At 42.6% G+C, this 17,686-nt stretch overlaps 1 protein-coding gene across 1 annotated transcript; it reads right to left on the bottom strand.

The window, feature by feature from the left end:
* Positions 1 to 3,826: 3,826 nt before the first annotated feature.
* LOC139394567 (zinc finger protein ZFP2-like) lies at positions 3,827 to 12,641 on the bottom strand. The gene is made up of 2 exons (XM_071142663.1): positions 12,019 to 12,641; positions 3,827 to 4,956 (listed from the first exon to the last, which is right to left on the bottom strand). The coding sequence occupies exons 1-2, from the start codon at positions 12,449 to 12,451 to the stop codon at positions 3,827 to 3,829; spliced, it is 1,563 nt and encodes a 520-aa protein (XP_070998764.1). The 5' UTR covers positions 12,452 to 12,641.
* Positions 12,642 to 17,686: the final 5,045 nt, after the last annotated feature.

A 17,686-nucleotide genomic window follows, 5' to 3' on the forward strand; every position in this document is an offset into this window, starting at 1 on the left:
TGTTGAAAGAAGAGTTCCGTCCACTACATTATACGTCACACTAACAGCATCGCCTTATATTCCACATCACCGTATGCTGACTGGAGTGGGAAAAATATCACAGTAAAATATTGTTATGACTATAACATTTGTTGTCACCTTCAATTATTGCACATTTTCTTAAAAAAAATAATATTTTAACACTGTCTGCTCAGGCAAATTTGCCAAACTCCTAAACTTGGAACAGCCTTTTGTGAAAAACGTGAGCTGCTGTCTAATGATAAATATATGTTTCAGAGTGCATTTGAAATATTCAGCTTGCAATAAGAACTATATTGATTGTAAGATATAAAAAAACATGAACTTTCCTATTAAAAGAAGAAGGGAAGTAAAGACATGACCTTGTTATTTATAGCAGCTTGAAGGCTGGAGGAAGAGAGAGGAGTGAGGGACAGGGACAGAGGGTATAAGGCTGGTGGGAGAGAGAGGAGCGAGGGACAGAGGTATAAGGCTGGTGGGAGAGAGAGGAGCAAGGGACAGGGACAGAGGGTATAAGGTTGGTGGGAGAGAGAGGAGCGAGGGACAGAGGCTATAAGGCTGGTGGAAGAGAGAGGATCGAGGGACAGGGACAGAGGGTATAAGGCTGGTGGGAGAGAGAGGAGCGAGGGACAGAGGCTATAAGGCTGGTGGGAGAGAGAGGATCGAGGGACAGGGACAGAGGGTATAAGGCTGGTGGGAGAGAAAGGAGCGAGGGACAGGGACAGAGGGTATAAGGCTGGTGGGAGAGAGAGGAGCGAGGGACAGGGACAGACGGTATAATGGTGCACTTAGAAATAGAACTTGAGGTTTGCTCACAGTGTTTGATGACTCACCAGGTTCAAGGTTTCTCTAGGCTGTGACTCACTCTGTCTCATTCCCAACCTATGCGACTGCAGACGGGAAGAGGCTGCTTCTAACTGTCAGATGGAAGCCACTCCTCACTAAAAGGCACATGAAAGCCTCACTTGGAGTTTGCCAAACGGCACCGAAAAGACTCTCAGACCATGATAAAAAAAGATTCTCTGGGCTGATGAAACCAAGATTGAACTCTTTGCCCTGAATGCCAAGCGTCACATCTGGAGGAAACCTGGCACCATCCCTACGGTGAAGCATGGTGGTGGCATCATCATGCTGTGGGGATGTTTTTCAGCGCCAGGGACTGGGAGACTAGTCAGGATCGAGGGTAAGATGAACGGAGAAAAGTCCAGAGAGATCCTTGATGAAATCCTTTTCCAGAGCGCTCGGGACATCAGACTTGGGCAAATGTTCCCTTTTCATCAGAACAACGGCCCTAAGGACACAGCCAAGACAACACAGGAGTGGCATCGGGACAAGTCTCTGAATGTCCTTGAGTAGCCCAGCCAGAGCCCGGACTTGAACAGAAAATAGCTGTGCAGTGACACTCCCCATCCAACCTGACAGAGGTTGAGAGGATCTGCAGAGTAGAATGGGAGAAACTCCCCAAATACAGATGTGCCAAACTTGTAGTGTCATACCAAAGAAGACTCGAGGCTATAATCTCTGCCAAAGGTGCTTCAACAAAGTACTGAGTAAAGGGTCTGAATACTTATGTAAATGTCATATTTCATTTTTTTTTATTTTTTTTTATTTTTTATAAATGAGCAAAAAAATATACAAAAAATCAGTGTTTGCTTTGTCATTATGGGGTATTGTGATGTCATTATGGTGTATTGTGATGTCATTATGGGGTATTGTGATGTCATTATGGTGTATTTTGTGTAGATTGATGAGGATTATTAATATATTTTTTATCCATTTATCCATTTATTTATTTTATTTTTATTTCACCTTTAGGTGAAGGCTAGTTGAGAACAAGTTCTCATTTACAACTGCGACCTGGCCAAGATAAAGCATAGCAGTGTGAACAGACAATAACACAGAGTTACACATGGAGTAAGCAATAAACAAGTCAATAACACAGTAGAAAAAAAAAGAAAAGAAAAGAAGAAAAAATAATAATAATATCATTATGGTGTATTGTGATGTCATGATGGTGTATTGTGATGTCATTATGGTGTATTGTGATGTCATTATGGTGTATTGTGATGTCATTATGGTGTATTGTGATGTCATTATGATGTATTGTGATGTCATTACGGGGTATTTTGTGTAGATTGATGAGGATTATTAATATTTTTTAATCCATTTTAGAATAATTAGTTGATTAATAAGACCCATTTAGAATAATAACATAATAATATGTGGGAAAATTATATTTATGTATATATATATATTTATGATATTTCAAGAGGTCTGAATACTTTCCAAACGCACTGGACATAGCATAAATGCTCAGTCTCTAACTGTGCATCTCTGAGCTAAGGTTAACTCAATCATTTAATGCTAAGACATCAATATTAGCTCCTTGTTCCTCAGCCTTAATAATAGTTGCATAATGGTAAACCTGGACACTTGCATCTTATAGTATTCTGAGTGGTGACGATAGACTCACAACCTTGGCTACACCCACTGGATTCTATTACGGGCCCTAAACCTAGACACTTGCATCTTATAGTATTCTGAGTGGTGACGATAGACTCACAACCTTGGCTATACCCACTGGATTCTATTACGGGCCCTAAACCTAGACACTTGCATCTTATAGTATTCTGAGTGGTGACGATAGACTCACAACCTTGGCTATACCCACTGGATTCTATTACGGGCCCTATAGCGTTCACATGGTAATGGAGTCAGATTGATGATTGTAGTTTATTATTATTCAACATCATTATTACACTGCAAAATGGAGACCCCTCAAAAACTAATATGAGGATAAAAAAACTAAAGAATAACAATAAAAACTGAAAGACTAATGATCACTCTAAGGAAAATACATTAAAATATTAAGAATAGGATGTAACATCCAACCAGAAATATAAGCTAGTTTTACTACATTGTTTTATAAACATTTATACAAACTGTAAGTTGGTTGCAAACGTTACATGAATTGAAAATGTTATGAAATATTCAATATCAAAACCAAATATACACCCCTTTGTTAATATGTAGTGGCAATACTTCACTTAATGGTGAGGCATGGAATAATAAAACATGTATCTGTTGTCAGGCTGAATGTTTGAAATATGAGGTGATTTGAGACATGCTTCTTCAGTAGTGGAATAAAGACAATTAGCAGAAGACAGTCAACCTACATTTTTGGAGTGATGCATTTAAATGTCGGATGCCCCAAAACTAAGAGAAATGCAACACTTATTTGTCATCACTCAAATCGATATCACTTGGAAATAAATTGCGCGAAGAGGGGGGAGGGGCGGGGTGGGGGGGGGGTGACGTCCTGTTAAAACGAACAGATCAAAAACCACAAGGAATCTGTGAATAATATGTACATCACCAGTTAAACAACAATGAGTAGCAAACAGCTACATGTTGATGTGTTGCATTTTAATTCAAGTGGGTCACCAACGCGGTAGGTGTAAACGCAACACTTGTTGTTGTTAAATAGTCATCTTTCAATTCAGAACCTGGATTTTTCCCCTGATGAGGCTATCAGGCTATATAATATCCATGTTACACTGAAATCAATAGAACATCATTCAAATACTCATTATTATTTCATTGATATCATGTATGTCATATCTACATTATGACATCATTAGAATACTCCTACTACAATGTTAAAACATTCTACATTGTGACATCATTAGAACACTCCTACTACAATGTTAAAACATTCTACATTGTGACATCATTAGAACACTCCTACTACAATGTTAAAACATTCTATATTGTGACATCATTTCATCGATATCATGGAACAACTCCTTCATGTATGAATTTTCTGATGTTTAATCAGTGATCTTTTATCAGAGTATCTCTTGTCACATTGATCACAGCTATGAGATTTCTCTCCTGTGTGTGTTCTCTGGTGTCTTTTTAGAGAATCTGATCTGGAGAAACTCTTCCCGCAGTCAGAACAGTGGTAAGGCTTCTCCCCTGTATGCGTTCTCTGGTGTGATATCAGGTTGTTTGACTGAGTAAAACTCTTCCCACATTGGTCACAGCTATAACATTTCGCTCCTGTATGGACTCTCTCATGTATTTTAAGTGTTACTAAAGAGGTACATCTCTTCCCACAATCAGAGCAGCTGTGATATTTCTCTCTTGTGTGTGTTCTCCGGTGTGCTATCAGGTTGCTTGACTGAGTAAAAGTCTTCCCACATTGATCACAGCTATAAGGTTTCTCTCCAGTGTGTCTTCTCTGATGTGATTTTAAATGTCCTGACCAAAAAAATCTCCTCCCACAGTCAGAGCAGCTATAACGTTTCTCTCCTGTATGGATTCTCTGGTGTACTCTTAGTGTATCTGTTCTTGAGAAACTCTTACCGCAGTCAGAGCAGTGGTAAGGCTTCTCACCTGTGTGTGTTCTCTGGTGTGATATCAGGTTGTTTGACTGAGTAAAACTCTTCCCACATTGGTCACAGCTATAAGGTTTCTCTCCCGTGTGTATTCTCTGGTGTGATTTTAAATGTCCTGACCAAAAAAACCTCTTCCCACAGTCAGAGCAGCTATAAGGTTTCTCTCCTGTATGGATTCTTTGATGTATTTTAAGAGTTACTAAAGAGGTGCATCTCTTCCCACAATCAGAGCAGCTGTGACATTTCTCCCCAGTGTGTATTCTCAGGTGTAATACCAGTGTTTTTAAGTGAGCAAACCTCATTCCACATTGATTACAGCGATATGTTCTGTCTCCTGTGTGAATTCTCTGGTGTACTTTTAGTGAATATGATCTTGAGTAACTCTTTCTAAAGTCAGAGCAGTGGTGAGATTTCTTCCCTGTGGGTCTCTGCTGGTGTTTCTTCAGGTGTTCTGATGTGGAGAGACTCTTCTCTGCCTCGTCAGCTTCATGATGTTGTTGAGGCTCCCCAGAGGATCCACAAGAGTCACGTCTCTCTCCTGTATGAACAACAAAGTCAGACAGATGGTTAAAGAAAGGCCCACAACAGCAGAGCAACTTTTAGCTAAAAGATGACGCCCATGTCGTCTGTAATGAATGTTTAAATGCTTTTAGAAACTTACTTAAAAAGACAGTCAAGTGAGCAACAACATACATGTTTTGTATTATTGTTTCCACAGTAGTGGATGATTCTAGGCTATAAATACATTATTACAGTCGTGGTCCCAGATGTTGAACAGTTTATTTAGTAATAACCTGGTAAATCTAGACTGTTGAATGGTCCCAAATGGTGAACAGTTTATTTAGTAATAACCTGGTAAATCTAGACTGTTGAATGGTCCCAGATGGTGAACAGTTTATTTAGTAATAACCTGGTAAATCTAGACTGTTGAATGGTCCCAGATGGTGAACAGTTTATTTAGTAATAACCTGGTAAATCTAGACTGTTGAATGGTCCCAGATGGTGAACAGTTTATTTAGCAGTACAAACCTGGTAAATCTAGACTGTTGAATGGTCCCAGATGGTGAACAGTTTATTTAGCAGTAATAACCTGGTAAATCTAGACTGTTGAATGGTCCCAGATGGTGAACAGTTTATTTAGTAATAACCTGGTAAACCTAGACTGTTGAATGGTCCCAGATGGTGAACAGTTTATTTAGTAATAACCTGGTAAATCTAGACTGTTGAATGGTCCCAGATGGTGAACAGTTTATTTAGTAATAACCTGGTAAATCTAGACTGTTGAATGGTCCCAGATGGTGAACAGTTTATTTAGAAGTAATAACCTGGTAAATCTAGACTGTTGAATGGTCCCAGATGGTGAACAGTTTATTTAGTAATAACCTGGTAAATCTAGACTGTTGAATGGTCCCAGATGGTGAACAGTTTATTTAGTAATAACCTGGTAAATCTAGACTGTTGAATGGTCCCAGATGGTGAACAGTTTATTTAGCAGTAATAACCTGACCGGTGACCGTTGTACTTGTTTATGACGTGACTCTGAGTCATCAGGTTGCCATGGGCTACATGGGGTGTTTTGGTTTTGGTCTATTTCAGTGGTTGATAATACAGGGGGCGATCCAGGATTGGTCCATTTTAGTTTTAAACTAATACTATACTGTATATGAGTTTCTGTTAATTAAGAGGATAATGTGGGACATTTCTAAATGACTGGAAACAAAAACCCATTTCATGCAGTTCCACATGTTTACAGGGACAGAATACTTTATACACTGAATGAACAAAACATTATGAACACCTGCTCCTTCCATGACAGACTAACCAGGTGAATCCAGGTGAAAGACATGATCCTTATTGATGTCACTTGTTAAAACCACTCCAATCAGTGTAGATGAGGGGGAGACAGGTTAAAAATATGATCCTTATAGAGGTCACTTGTTAAATCCACTCCAATCAGTGTAGATGAGGGGGAGACAGGTTAACCCCCTAGAGTTGATGTCTGCACCCCCCCCTGAAAACGAATTAGCATAATACAACCCCCCTCTGTTTAAGCTGTGGTGAAAGAGCTACAGCAATGTTTGTCAAACAGTGAGACATCGAACAATCGAAAGGCAAACAATTCACACATTGAAATGAGGAAACAATGAATGCGCACTAATTGGGGGAGAGAGAGAGCGATTGTGTCTCTGACCAGCTCACATTAAACGACCGTCAGTGATGGCCGTCTGGATAGAGACATGCCTTGAGCATCTTATACCGGATGGACACTACAAAACATCTCCGAGCCTCGCATTAAACAACCGTCTTCCCTCTAGTTAAGTCTTACCAACGTAGTGGTGGTGAGCACACTGACCATCTGTCACACACTACAAGATTCCTCACTTGGTCGTCAGACGGGTCGTCTTATTCACTTGGGTCAAGAAGAAATGGCCGCCGTTTTTACGGGGGTGCCTAACCTATTGTGCTATTATGTGTTTTTTTTCCCCTCGCATTATTTGTAGCTTATTTTGTACATGATGTTTCTGCAACCGTATCTTACGGCAGAAAAAGAGCTTCTGGATATCAGGATCAGCGATCGCTCACCTCAGATTTTATTTTTCAACGAGCTGGAAGCACAGGATGTACTTCAGACACCGGACAAGGCCAACATCCCCGTCATAGAGAAAGAGACGCAGGTGTAGAGGATCCGCCGACGGGACATCAAAAACTGTAATATCTTCTGTTTCACCGAATCGTGGCTGAACGACGACATGGAAAACATTCTGCTGGTGGGAAATACGCTGCACCGGCTAGACAGAACAGGGGGAGGTCTGTGAGTATTTGTAAACAACTGCTGGTGCACGAAATATAAGGAAGTCTCAAGATTTTTCTCGCCTGAAGTAGAGTATCTCATGATAAGCTGTAGACCACACGATTTGCCAAGAGAGTTTTCTCTTTATTTACCACCACAGACAGACGCTGGCAGTAAGACCGCAGTCAGCTGTATAAGGAAATAAGCAAACAGGAAACTGCTCACCGAGAGGTGGCGCTCCTAGTGGCCGGGGACTTTAACGCAGGGAAACTGAAATCAGCTTTACCTCATTTCTATCAGCATGTTCAATGCGCAACCAGAGGGGGAAATACATTCTAGATCACCTTTACTCCACACACAGAGACGCGTACAAAGCTCTCCCTCGACCAACATTTGGCAAATCTGACCATAATTATTTTCTGCTTACAAGCAAAAATTAAAGCAGGAAGCACCAGTGACTCGGTCTATAAAAAAAAGTGGTGAAATGAAGCAGATGCTAAGTACAGGACTGTTTTGCTATCACATACTGGAATATGTTCCGGGATTCAATAAGTGCATCGAGGACATCATCCCCACAGTGACTGTACGTACACACCCCAACCAGAAGCCATGGATTACAGGCAACATCTGCACTGAGCTAAAGGGTAGAGCTGCCGCTTTCAAGGTGTGGGACTCTAACACCGGAAGCTTATAAGAAAACCCGCTATGCCCTCAGACGAACCATCAAAACAGACAAAGTGCCAATACAGTATTAAGATTGAATCGTACTGCACCGTGTCAGGGCCTGCAAACTATTACAGACTATAAAAGGGAAACACAGCTGCGAGCTGCCCAGTGACATGGGCCTACCAGATGAGCTAAATCACTTTTATGCTCGTTTCGAGGCAAGCAACACTGAGACATACATGAGAGCATCAGCTGTTCCGGACGACTGTGTCTTCACGCTCTCCGCAGCCGATGTGAGTAAGACCTTTAAACAGGTCGTTGGGCCAGACGGATTACCAGGATGTGTGCTCTGGGCATGTGCTGATCAACTGGCAAGTGTCTTCACGGACATTTTCAATTTCCCTGTCTGAGTCTGTAATACCAACATGTTTCAAGCAGACCTCCACAGTCCCTGTGTCCAAGAACACAAAGGTAACCTGCCTAAATGACTACCAACCCGTAGCACTCAAGTCCGTAGCCATGAAGTGCTTTGAAAGGCTGGTAATGGCTCACATCAACACCATTATCCCAGAAACCCTAGACCCACTCCAATTTGCATACCGCCCAAACAGATCCACAGATGATGCAATATCTATTGCACTCCACACTGCCCTTTCCCACCTGGACAAAAGGAACACCTATGTGAGAATGCTATTCATTGACTACAGCTCAGCGTTCAACACCATTGTGCCCTTAAAGCTCATCACTAAGCTTAGGATCCTGGGACTAAACACCTCCCTCTGCAACTGGATCCTGGACTTCCTGACGGGCCGCCCCCAGGTGGTGAGGGTAGGTAGCAACACATCTGCCACGTTGATCCTCAACACTGGGGTCCCTCAGGGGTGCGTACTCAGTCCTCTCCTGTACTCCCTACTCACCCACGACTGCATGGCCAGGCACGACACTAACACAATCATTAAGTTTGTGCCAGAATAACAACCTATCCCTCAACGTAATCAAGACAAGGGAGATTGTGGACTACAGGAAAAGGAGTACCGAGGACGCCCCCATTCTCATCGACGGGGCAGGTTGAGAGCTTCAAGTTCCTTGGTGTCCACATCACCAACAAACTAGAATGGTCAAAACACATCAAGACAACAAATCCTAATCCCCCTCAGGAGACTGATAATATTTGGCATGGGTCCCCAGATCCTCAAAAGGTTCTACAGCTGCACCATCGAGAGCATCCTGGCTGGTTGCATCACTGCCTGGTACGGCAACTGCTCGGCCTCCGACTGCAAGGCACTGCAGAGGGTAGTGCGTACGGCCCAGTACATCACTGGGGCTAAGCTGCCTGCCATCCACGACCTCTACACCAGGCGGTTTCAGAGGAAGACCCTAAAAACGGTCAAAGACCCCAGCCACCCCAGTCATAGACTGTTCTCTCTACCACCGCATGGTAAGCGGTATCGGAGCGCCAAGTCTAGGACCAAGAGGCTTCTCAACAGATTTTACCCCCAAGCCATAAGACTCCTGAACAGATAATCAAATGGCTACCCGGACTATTTGCATTGTGACCCGCCACCCCCTCCCCCAACCCCTCTTTTACGGCGCTGCTACTCTCTGTTTATCGTCTATGCATAGTCACTTTAACTATACATTCATGTACATATTACCTCAATTAGCACGACTAGCCGGTGCCCCCGCACATTGACTCTGTACCAGTACCACCCTCGCTACTGTTATTTTCACTGTCATTTAACTGTTTTTTAAATTGATTTCTTTACTTGTCTATTTTTTTTTACTTAAGAATTGGTAAATATTTCTTCTTGAACTGCACTGTTGGTTAGAGCCTGTAAGTAAGCATTTCACTGTAAGTTGAACATGACAAATAAACTTTGATTTGATTTACAACCTCTCTAAAACAATGACGTGATGATGTAATTACACAAAGACGTGATGATGTAATTACACAATGATGTGATGATGTAATTACACAATGATGTGATGATAATGATGTGATGATGTAATTACACAATGACGTGATGATGTAATTACACAATGACGTGATGATGTAATTACACAATGATGTGATGATAATGACGTGATGATGTAATTACACAATGACGTGATGATGTAATTACACAATGATGTGATGATGTAATTACACAATGACGTGATGATGTAATTACACAATGACGTGATGATGTAATTACACAATGATGTGATGATGTAATTACACAATGACGTGATGATGTAATTACACAATGATGTGATGATGTAATTACACAATGATGTGATGATGTAATTAGATTGTTAACGGAGCTAGAACAAGCTGTGTCTGAAAGCAGAAGCATAAACCTTTTCAGTCAGATATTCACCCTCACACTACAGAGTTGACATATCCACCAAACACTTTGAATTGAATAACATTGTAGATTATGTTGCTCGTGAACATCAAAGCTGTATCGATTTCACACTGGCTTTGGTTAAAAGGCAAATACAAACACATACTAGTAGTCATCTCTCCTACTAGGGGGGTCTACACAATGTTATCATCTCCATGGCTTCTTCTCTGGTGAGCTCTCATTGGCTATTTCTGATCACCGTTCTCAAAACATGTCATTGCACATCTCACCACTAAAAATACATTGTAGATTATGTTCCGTTAAAATCAAACATGTTTTAAAATATCGGGACGTCTGGGACTGCTCAAAGACGTGATCAGTAGCCCTCAGATTGTGTCTCTGACCAGCTCACATTAAACGAGTGTTGGTGACGGCCGCACACCCTGAGTAGGCAACAACATGGGGATTTGGTCTCCGATCACAAAAACTTGTCAAAGACAGCTAAATCGGGGCCAAAATCATGTAGGGTACACGCCCCTTCTTGGACTGTGCCATCCCCACAGCCTCCGCAATGGATTAGTCCACTGAAACGGCGCAGGACATGTGTCTTGTGCCATAAAAAACATGTATAATTTGCTCGACTAAAAAGATGTTGGTCGACCAACAGCCTATCGACCAGTCGACTAAATGGGGTCAGACATTATATCATTATGACATCATAATAGCCATTGATTCCTGAAGAATAGAACTTATAAATGCCTCAAATGATTCAACTGTATTTCCCCATCAGAAACCAAAACATGAGCTCGTTAAACGCCATTGTTCATAAACAAACACTGTATAGCCTCAAAATCTGGTTAAAACGATAATTTTGACCTTCTGGATGTCCAGTCCTTGTATTCATAATGTAGTGAGTTCAGAGCGAGGCCCTGAGCTGAACTCAAACCTGGGTCCAACGACTGTCAACACCTTATATCTGTTACGCCAAGATGTCTGAACTTCTTGATGAGGTCACTAGGTTTTGGGTTAAGGTTCCTACAATAGCTTTTTCTATGAATTTGAGAGTGGTTACATTGCTCCATCCTTCAGCTGTTTACCAAGCCAAATCTCTGGGCAGGCATTTTGTTGCTGTTTAAATCCTAGTTTGCCCCATTTTAAAAAGCCACACATCAATCAACCAATATGCCGTTTACACAATAACAAATCTGTCATTCCACCACTGTTTTGGTAATAAGATGAGGAATGGGGCTGGAAAAATGTAACTACTCTCAAATGCAAAGACAGACCTTTGGGTGCAAGTGTAACGGATGTGAAACGGCTAGCTTAGTTAGCGGTGCGCGCTAAATAGCGTTTCAATTGGTGACGTCACTTGCTCTGAGACCTTGAAGTAGTAGTTCCCCTTGCTCTGCAAGGGCCGCGGCTTTTGTGGAACGATAGGTAACGATGCTTCGTGGGTGACTGTTGTTGATGTGTGCAAAGGGTCCCTGGTTCACGCCCGGGTATGGGCGAGGGGACAGTCTAAAGTTATACTGTTACACAAAGACTGACCATCCATGATATCAACATTTTGTTATAACCATGTTGAGGCTATACACTGTTGGTTTACATTGTTTCTAAACATTGGAGTAAAAAAATAAGCTTATTTGGGGTTCTGATGGGGTACAACAGTTGAACTAAGCTCATGTGTTATATTCTTCAAGAATCAATGGCTATAAATAAATCATTTAAAAGTCCAAACTGCAGATTTCCCCTTTAACACCAAACATCAGTTCAACAACTGCAGAGTTTGTGCCTCTGTTTTTAAGACGGTACTTACTAGTGTTAATCAGGGAACGGTTTTTCAAAACCATCTTATGGCTAACTTCATCGTTAGAACCATTGGATGCCTTAAGATGCGTTTGGGAAACCGGGCCCAGATATCCAGTTTCCTCCTCCTTTTTCGATGTGACAGTCATCTCCCCCTCCTCCTCTTTCACTCCAAAAACTGCATCCTCCTCTTTCTCTTCCTCCTCTTCTTTTACTGTAACATCCTCCTCCTCTTTCACTCTGAACGCGTCTTCCTCTTCTTTCACTGAAACGCCTTTCTCTTCTTGTTTCACGGTAAAAGCCTCACCCTCTACTTGTTTTTGTATTGTAACATCCTCCTCTTCCTTCTCCTCTTTCACGACAATGTTCAGCCCCAGACCTTCTTTCTCCGTCCAGCAGACCTCCTCTTCTTTGTCAGGAGGAGAGTAGCTTAGTGAACTCATGGTCGCGGATGATAGCTAGGCTAATGCTAACTTAACCAGCCAGCTAGCTGACTAATAACAACACCGTAAATATGAAATTAAATGGGATAACTAACTAGACGACAGTAATAATATAATATAAAATAAAATACACTGGCTCTACGAACCCGTCTAAAGATCTTTATTGGTGCGTCTCTGTTGTCTAGCAAGCTACGGAGGTGTCTGACTAACTGTTGCTGCTGTTGAAAGAAGAGTTCCGTCCACTAAATTATACGTCACACCAGCAGCATCGCCTTAAAGTCGCAGACCGTCATCTGCTGACGAGTGGGCAAGATATCACAGTACAACATTGTCATGTCTATAACTTTTGTCGTCACCTTAAATTCTTGCACATTTTCGCATGAAAAGTATATTTTAACACGCTGTCTGTCTGCTCAGGCAAATTTGCCAAACTCCTAAACTTGGAACCAATCAGAAGTCCAGTACAGACCTCTTGTGATCGAGGCAGCCAATGACCTGCTTTTATCTAGGATGTAACAACAGCCTCGAAACACAAATGGACATTTACAGTAGCTGGCTAGGCTATTCAAACTGTAACATTGGCTAGCTTTACAAACTATCAAGATAATTATTATTGCAGCTGAATATTTTCAGTGCACTCTAACAAAAATATATGTATCTTATTTCAGTATTTGGAGGCTAGATATATCTGTTTCTCTTCATCAGACAGCAGCTCACATTTTCACAAGAGGCTGAAGTTATATTTTACTCAACTGGCTGAAGTTACATTTTACTCAACTGCGTTACCCACTCCAGTCAGCAGGTGGCGATGTGCGACTTTAAAGCGATGCTGCTGGTGTGACGTATAATCTAGTGGACGGAACGCTTCTTTTCAACAGCAGCAACAGTTAGTCAGACTCCTCGGTAGCTTGCTAGACAAAATAGACGAACCAATAAAGCTCTTTAGACGGGTTAGTGTATATTAGCCACTGTGTTTTAAACCCGCTTCTGTCGTCTAGTTAGTTATCCGATTTAATTTCATATTTATGCTGTTGTTATTATTCATTTGGTTAAGTTAGCATTAGCCTAGCTTGCTAACATCCCCGACCATGAGTTCACTAAACTACTCGCCTCCTGAGCAGTCGAGCAGTTGCAAATTATATACATTTTTTTTATATATATATTTTAAGTGGACAAATCCATTGCTGATGCTGTGGGGATGGCACAGTACAGGAAGGGGCCTGTACACTACATGATTTTGGCCCCGATTTAGCTGTCTTTGACAAGTTTTTGTGATTGGGACAAAGTCACTGTGTCGTTGCCTACTCGGGGTGTGCGGCCGTCACCGACACTCATTTAATGTGAGCTGGTCAGAGACACAATCTGAGGGCTACTGATCACGTCTTTGAGCAGTCCCAGACGTCCTGATATTTTCAAACAGGTTTGAGAGCTGTCATCCTCCATGTAGCTGTCATCCTCAATGTAGCTGTCATCCTCCATGAAGCTGTCATCCTCCATGTAGCTGTCATCCTGCATGTAGCTGTCATCCTGCATGTAGCTGTCAACCTCCATGTAGCTGTCATCCTCCATGTAGCTGTCATCCTTTATGTAGCTGTCATCCTCCATGGAGTTGTCATCCTGCATGTAGCTGTCATCCTCCATGTAGCTGTCATCCTTTATGTAGTTGTCATCCTCCATGTAGCTGTCATCCTGCATGTAGCTTTCATCCATGTATGTAGCTGTCATCCATGTATGTAGCTGTCATCCTCCATGTAGCTGTCATCCTCCATGCAGCTGTCATCCTCCATGTAGCTTTCATCCTCCATGTAGCTGTCATCCTGTATGTAGCTGTCATCCTGCATGTAGCTGTCATCCTCCTTGTAGCTGTCATCCTGCATGTAGCTGTCATCCTGCATGTAGCTGTCATCCTCCATGTAGATTTCAACCTCCATGTAGCTGTCATCCTGTATGTAGCTGTCATCCTGCGTGTAGCTGTCATCCTGCATGTAGGTGTCATCCTCCATGTAGCTGTCATCCATGTATGTAGCTGTCATCCTCCATGTAGCTGTCATCCATGTATGTAGCTGTGATCCTCCATGTAGCTGTCATCCTCCATGTAGCTGTCATCCTCCATGTAGCTGTCATCCATGTATGTAGCTGTCATCCTCCATGTAGCTGTCATCCATGTATGTAGCTGTGATCCTCCATGTAGCTGTCATCCTCCATGTAGCTGTCATCCTGCATGTAGCTGTCATCCTGCATGTAGCTGTCATCCTGCGTGTAGCTGTCATCCTGCATGTAGGTGTCATCCTCCATGTAGCTGTCATCCTTTATGTAGCTGTCATCCATGTATGTAGCTGTCATCCTCCATGTAGCTTTCATCCATGTATGTAGCTATTATCCTGCATGTAGCTGTCATCCTGCATGTAGCTGTCATCCATGTGTGTAGCTGTCATCCATGTATGTAGCTGTCATCCTGCATGTAGCTGTCATCCTCCATGTAGCTGTCATCCTCTATGTAGCTGTCATCCTGCATGTAGCTGTCATCCTGCATGTAGCTGTCATCCTGCGTGTAGCTGTCATCCTGCATGTAGGTGTCATCCTCCATGTAGCTGTCATCCATGTATGTAGCTGTCATCCTCCATGTAGCTTTCATCCATGTATGTAGCTATTATCCTGCATGTAGCTGTCATCCTGCATGTAGCTGTCACCCATGTGTGTAGCTGTCATCCATGTATGTAGCTGTCATCCTGCATGTAGCTGTCATCCTGCATGTAGCTGTCATCTTGCATGTAGCTGTCATCCTCCATATAGCTGTCATCCTCCATGTAGCTGTCATCCTCCATGTAGCTGTCATCCTGCATGTAGCTGTCATCCATGTATGTAGCTGTCATCCTCCATGTAGCTGTCATCCTCCATGTAGCTGTCATCCTCCATATAGCTTTCATCCTCCATATAGCTGTCATCCTCCATGTAGCTGTCATCCTGCATGTAGCTGTCATCCTGCATGTAGCTGTCATCCTGCATGCAGCTGTCATCCTGCATGTAGCTGTCATCCTCCATGTAGCTGTCATCCTCCATGTAGCTGTCATCCTGTATGTAGCTGTCATCCAGTATGTAGCTGTCATCCTGTATGTAGCTGTCATCCTGTATGTAGCTGTCATCCTTTATATAGCTGTCATCCTGCATGTAGCTGTCATCCTCCATGTAGCTTTCATCCAGTATGTAGCTGTCATCCATGTATGTAGCTGTCATCCTGCATGCAGCTGTCATCCTGCATGTAGCTGTCATCCTCCATGTAGCTGTCATCCTCCATGTAGATTTCAACCTCCATGTAGCTGTCATCCTGTATGTAGCTGTCATCCTGCGTGTAGCTGTCATCCTGCATGTAGGTGTCATCCAGTATGTAGCTGTCATCCATGTATGTAACTGTCATCCATGTATGTAGCTGTCATCCAGTATGTAGCTGTCATCCAGTATGTAGCTGTCATCCTGTATGTAGCTGTCATCCTGTATGTAGCTGTCATCCTTTATATAGCTGTCATCCTCCATGTAGCTGTCATCCTCCATGTAGCTGTCATCCAGTATGTAGCTGTCATCCATGTATGTAGCTGTCATCCTGCATGTAGCTGTCATCCTGCATGTAGCTGTCATCCTCCATGTAGCTGTCATCCTCCATGTAGCTGTCATCCTGTATGTAGCTGTCATCCAGTATGTAGCTGTCATCCTGTATGTAGCTGTCATCCTGTATGTAGCTGTCATCCTTTATATAGCTGTCATCCTGCATGTAGCTGTCATCCTCCATGTAGCTTTCATCCAGTATGTAGCTGTCATCCATGTATGTAGCTGTCATCCTGCATGCAGCTGTCATCCTGCATGTAGCTGTCATCCTCCATGTAGCTGTCATCCTCCATGTAGATTTCAACCTCCATGTAGCTGTCATCCTGTATGTAGCTGTCATCCTGCGTGTAGCTGTCATCCTGCATGTAGGTGTCATCCAGTATGTAGCTGTCATCCATGTATGTAACTGTCATCCATGTATGTAGCTGTCATCCAGTATGTAGCTGTCATCCAGTATGTAGCTGTCATCCTGTATGTAGCTGTCATCCTGTATGTAGCTGTCATCCTTTATATAGCTGTCATCCTCCATGTAGCTGTCATCCTCCATGTAGCTGTCATCCAGTATGTAGCTGTCATCCATGTATGTAGCTGTCATCCTGCATGTAGCTGTCATCCTGCATGTAGCTGTCATCCTCCATGTAGCTGTCATCCTCCATGTAGCTGTCATCCTGTATGTAGCTGTCATCCAGTATGTAGCTGTCATCCTGTATGTAGCTGTCATCCTCCATGTAGCTGTCATCCTCCATGTAGCTGTCATCCTGTATGTAGCTGTCATCCTCCATGTAGCTGTCATCCTGCATGTAGCTGTCATCCATGTATGTAGCTGTCATCCTGCATGTAGCTGTCATCCTCCATGTAGCTGTCATCCTCCATGTAGCTGTCATCCTGTATGTAGCTGTCATCCAGTATGTAGCTGTCATCCTGTATGTAGCTGTCATCCTGTATGTAGCTGTCATCCTTTATATAGCTGTCATCCTCCATGTAGCTGTCATCCTCCATGTAGCTGTCATCCAGTATGTAGCTGTCATCCATGTATGTAGCTGTCATCCAGTATGTAGCTGTCATCCATGTATGTAGCTGTCATCCAGTATGTAGCTGTCATCCAGTATGTAGCTGTCATCCAGTATGTAGCTGTCATCCAGTATGTAGCTGTCATCCAGTATGTCCAGTTTCCTCCTCCTTTTTCGATGTGACAGTCATCTCCCCCTCCTCCTCTTTCACTCCAAAAACTGCATCCTCCTCTTTCTCTTCCTCCTCTTCTTTTACTGTAACATCCTCCTCCTCTTTCACTCTGAACGCGTCTTCCTCTTCTTTCACTGAAACGCCTTTCTCTTCTTGTTTCACTGTAAAAGCCTCACCCTCTACTTGTTTTTGTATTGTAACATCCTCCTCTTCCTTCTCCTCTTTCACGACAATGTTCAGCCCCAGACCTTCTTTCTCCGTCCAGCAGACCTCCTCTTCTTTGTCAGGAGGAGAGTAGCTTAGTGAACTCATGGTCGCGGATGATAGCTAGGCTAATGCTAACTTAACCACTCAGCTAGCTGACTAATAACAACACCGTAAATATGAAATTAAATGGGATAACTACCTAGACGACAGTAATAATATAATATAAAATAAAATACACTGGCTCTA

Source organism: Oncorhynchus clarkii, unplaced genomic scaffold (assembly GCF_045791955.1).
Source record: "Oncorhynchus clarkii lewisi isolate Uvic-CL-2024 unplaced genomic scaffold, UVic_Ocla_1.0 unplaced_contig_110_pilon_pilon, whole genome shotgun sequence".
NCBI classification, from domain to species: Eukaryota; Metazoa; Chordata; class Actinopteri; order Salmoniformes; family Salmonidae; genus Oncorhynchus; species Oncorhynchus clarkii.